This window comes from Apaloderma vittatum, unplaced genomic scaffold (genome assembly GCF_000703405.1).
Source record: "Apaloderma vittatum isolate BGI_N311 unplaced genomic scaffold, ASM70340v1 scaffold32470, whole genome shotgun sequence".
Taxonomy (NCBI): Eukaryota; Metazoa; Chordata; class Aves; order Trogoniformes; family Trogonidae; genus Apaloderma; species Apaloderma vittatum.
In genome coordinates this window covers 93-3,804 of record NW_009695609.1, presented here as the reverse complement: position 1 = coordinate 3,804, position 3,712 = coordinate 93, and the positions used below count along the sequence as shown (strand labels likewise).

General features: G+C 54.9%; 1 protein-coding gene across 1 annotated transcript in view; it reads left to right on the top strand.

Moving 5' to 3' along the window:
* STK32C (serine/threonine kinase 32C) overlaps positions 1–3,100 on the top strand; it is a 17,338-nt gene extending 14,238 nt beyond the window's left edge. Inside the window, exons 8-10 of the mRNA XM_009871874.1 lie at positions 1,473–1,598; positions 1,736–1,867; positions 3,029–3,100. Coding sequence (XP_009870176.1) covers positions 1,473–1,598; positions 1,736–1,867; positions 3,029–3,100 — 330 coding nt within the window. The remainder of the gene's footprint in view (positions 1–1,472; positions 1,599–1,735; positions 1,868–3,028) is intronic.
* Positions 3,101–3,712: the final 612 nt, after the last annotated feature.

Genomic DNA, 3,712 nt, shown 5'->3' with positions numbered 1-3,712 from the left:
GCTGCCGCAGCCGGGCCTGGAACTGCTCACCGGGAGAACGCCAGCAGCCACCTACGCCTGAAGGGCCCCCCGTCACCCCCAAAGTGTGGGGTTTTTGTGCTTGGGGCGCCCAGCCCTGTGCCCTGACTGTGCCCCGACTGTGCCCTGGTGCGATGCCGGGCGCTGTGTCACCTGCTCGCCCGTGCACACACACCAGCTCTGGCACCGCGCCGGCATTGACGCCCCAGCTCTCCTTCCTGCTGGGCTGGTGTGGTCTCCACAGCCTTACTTGGGAATTGGGAATTCTCCCCTTTTTGTTTTAAGGGTGGAGATACTTTTATGCTGTGAAAAAATGCCTGAGAAGTTCCCTGGGCAGCAGTTGCTGGTGGAGGGGTCTTTTCCCCTGTGCCCCTCACAAGCATCCTGGTGCCTGGGTGGGCTGCAAGTGTGGTCACTGCTGCCTGCTTCTTGCACAGTCACCTTTGGCATCGGAACAACACTCAGCGCTTGTTTCATTTTCTGCAAAAAGGTTGTAACCACATATAATTACCATGGCAAGAATTATGTTGCGGTTTTTTAAAGGAAACAGTCCTAGGTGGGCATCTTGTAGAGGTCCTATTGGAGTTGTCCATCGGTTTGTGGAAGCCCAAAACCGAGCTGGGCAGCCAGAGGTCAGAGCTTGGATTGAGGTGGAAAAATGGCAAGAACTGGTGCAGAGGTGAGGTGCAGCTCTGATGCTGGTGGCAGCGAAATGGGCAGGAGGGTGGCTCCTGGAAAGGGGCAAGGGTGGACACCACTCGCCCACCTCAAGCATCCCGCGGGGCTCTGAGGATGCACCGCAAAGGTGGCGTCAGCCCAGCCTCGGTGAAGACTTTCACTGGGGAGACCAGACATGGGATTTTCTGAAAGCCTTACCCAGATCCCATGGAGGACGTACCTCCACACTGGACAAACCTCCAGCAGTCCTGGGAGCTTTAACTGGAGTCAGCTGAGTGGATGGTGGTACATGCTGATGAATTCTTTCAAAAATCAGGTCTGTCCTCACACTGGTGTCTTAGCAGATCAAGAGATCGTTTTGATTTCTTTTCTCTGCGCTTAGTAGTCCATGTGTGCGATAAGCTGGGTAGTATTCCCCTGGTTTCGGAGAAGTGGTGTGAAAATAGGACATGTGGAGGTTAAAAGTGACAGGATGAGCCTCTGGAGGCATCAAAGTCTTCCCGAGGGAGCAAGGTCCATCCCTGGCGTGGGGAGGCGTGTGCAGGGTGGCAGAAGGGTCGTGCGTTGTAGATGTCACGGGAGGAGCAAACCTGCGCTGCTCTGAGAGCACGCGGTACCGGATTTTTGGCTGACTGGTTTCAGGACGTTTTTCTAACAGTTTTCTCCTGCATGGAGTGAGGTATTTCTCATGACAGAAAGGCTGCCGCGAGGCCGAACCAGGACACTGCCAGGATCCTTTTCTTCCTCCTGTGACGGGAAGGCTTTTCTCTCCCCAGCTGCTGACGGTGAACCCCGAGCATCGCTTCTCCTGCCTGGCCGACGTTCAGGCCTCGGCCTACCTGTCCGGCGTGGTCTGGAGTGACGTCTGTGAGAAGCGGGTGGAGCCGGGCTTCGTCCCCAACGTGAGTAGAGCGATGTGTGTCCCGCTTCTCGCCGTCGGAGGAACCGCTGCGTTCAGCGGAGGCTCCCCGATGGGAAGGTGGTGTCTGAGTGTTATTTGCGGCCGTGCCTGACTGGCGTCGTGTCGCTCGTCCCACAGAAGGGCCGCCTGCACTGCGACCCCACCTTCGAGCTGGAGGAGATGATCCTGGAGTCGAGGCCCTTGCACAAGAAGAAGAAGAGGCTCGCGAAGAACAAGTCGAGGGATAACAGCAAGGACAGCTCGCAGTCCGTAAGTGCTTCCCAGGGCAATGGCCAGCTGGGGAAAAAAAGCTGAGCTGCTGGGTTTGGGGGTGTAGAGCAGTCGTTACTGCAGTGATGCCACAACTGCAGAGTTGTTTTGATGAGAACGTTTGCCTAGTGGAGTCTTCCCAACAGCCAAATGTTTCTCTCAGTAAGTTTGATAAAACTCCTTTGCAGTCATCTGCACTTTGGAAAATTAAATGAGAAACAGAGGTTGGGGTGCACTGGTCAAGAGAAACACTGAAAAGAAAACCCACACCCATATGAGCTTCACCTTTCTCAGAGGCGCTGCCGGTGAAATTAAGCTGGACATGAGATGCATTCGTTTCTGCTTTTCACTGTGGGAGTTGCGGTGCTTTTATATCACTGGGGAGATAAATACAAGAACCTGTGTTTTACAGAGCAGATGCATCCTAGGAGTAAAACCATCTCCTAACGCAGCAGAGCAGGTGCTTGGTGCTGCAGAGATTGGGGGTTTGTAAGCCCAGGCTGAGGGAACAGACGCCGTTCCCTGCAGTGAGGTTGGTGCTGTCCCCTGGCTGAGAGCAGCAGGGACACTGGGCAGGATTTTGCCTGTCTCCTTGTCTGCTACAATTAACTGCAGAGGATCCCTTCCCTCTTCAGTGGGAGTTAATGTTGCAATCGATGAGACTTACTGTCGAAGGGCGACGCCTAAGTCGGGAAGCGACGAAGGGAAAACAACAGAATAAGCAAATCTGCAAATAACCTCTCCGAGGTTTTGCTGCCAGCAGAGTTAAGGGCACTTTGCCTGCCAGGACCCACGGCCGCTGGCCAGCTGCCCGGCACTCAGCGTGCCCATGGCCGACCTGGGGTGCAGGGCTCAGGCTCTTTGTGCCGGTCTCTCCCTGGCGCTGGCTTTCCTTCCCGGAGGCAGGCAGCACTCCCAAAAGCAGAACGTGCAGGTAAAGTTGTGGGTGCCTGGAAAGTGGCGTGCTGTCTGTGTCGCATGGAAAGCAGCCCTCAGGGCAGGTGGAAGGAGCCGCTGGTGCAGGCCCTGGAGGCAGTCACGCAGCTGTGCTGGCCCCATCATCTGAAGTTTCTGGTGGCTGGGAGGCTCTGTGCGATGCTGTAGGCAGCGATGAGATGCAGATGGGACTGCTTATGCATGTATTGTTTTTTTCTTCAACAGGAAAATGACTATCTCCAAGAATGCCTTGAAGCTATCCAGCAAGACTTTGTCATCTTTAACAGAGAGAAGTGAGTGTGCGGGGTATTTTTTTTTCTTAAGGAAAATATACTCTCTTTTCCTGGATTCCCTTAGGAAAAAGAGTGCCAGTGCCTGGTGACTGGGAGCATCTCACTGCCGGCTCATCCCTGGGTGACTGATGTGTCAGCTGAGGAGCTTGGGTCCTGCTTTGGTATGAAAAGCAGTTCTGATGGAAAAGAAAGACAAGATCAGGGGTTGTTAAACACTGCCATGAAATAAAGTGTGCCACAGAGAGACTTCTGGGATTTAACGTATGTATGTGACAGTGCTTCAGTTTCCCCGGTGCATCTTCCCACCCATCCTGCTTTTAGAGGATGATTTGCAGAATGAAGGCAAGGAACGTGCTAACGGTGTTCAGGGCGTGAGCAGGCAGGGACAGCAGCAGGTGTGTGTTGGAGCACGCTGCCCTGGGGTTGCCCGGCTGTGGAGGACAGAGAGGGGCAGGAGCCGGGCTGGGTGGAGGAGCGGTGCCTGGCAGGGAGGCCCCCGCACAGGGCACTCATGGCTGAGGGTTGGGCAGGCAGCGCCTCTTAAAGCCGAAGCCTTAGAGGTTGTTGAGGAGGATTTTGGAGCACTTCAACGTCTTTTGCTGCCGTGTTGGTCCCT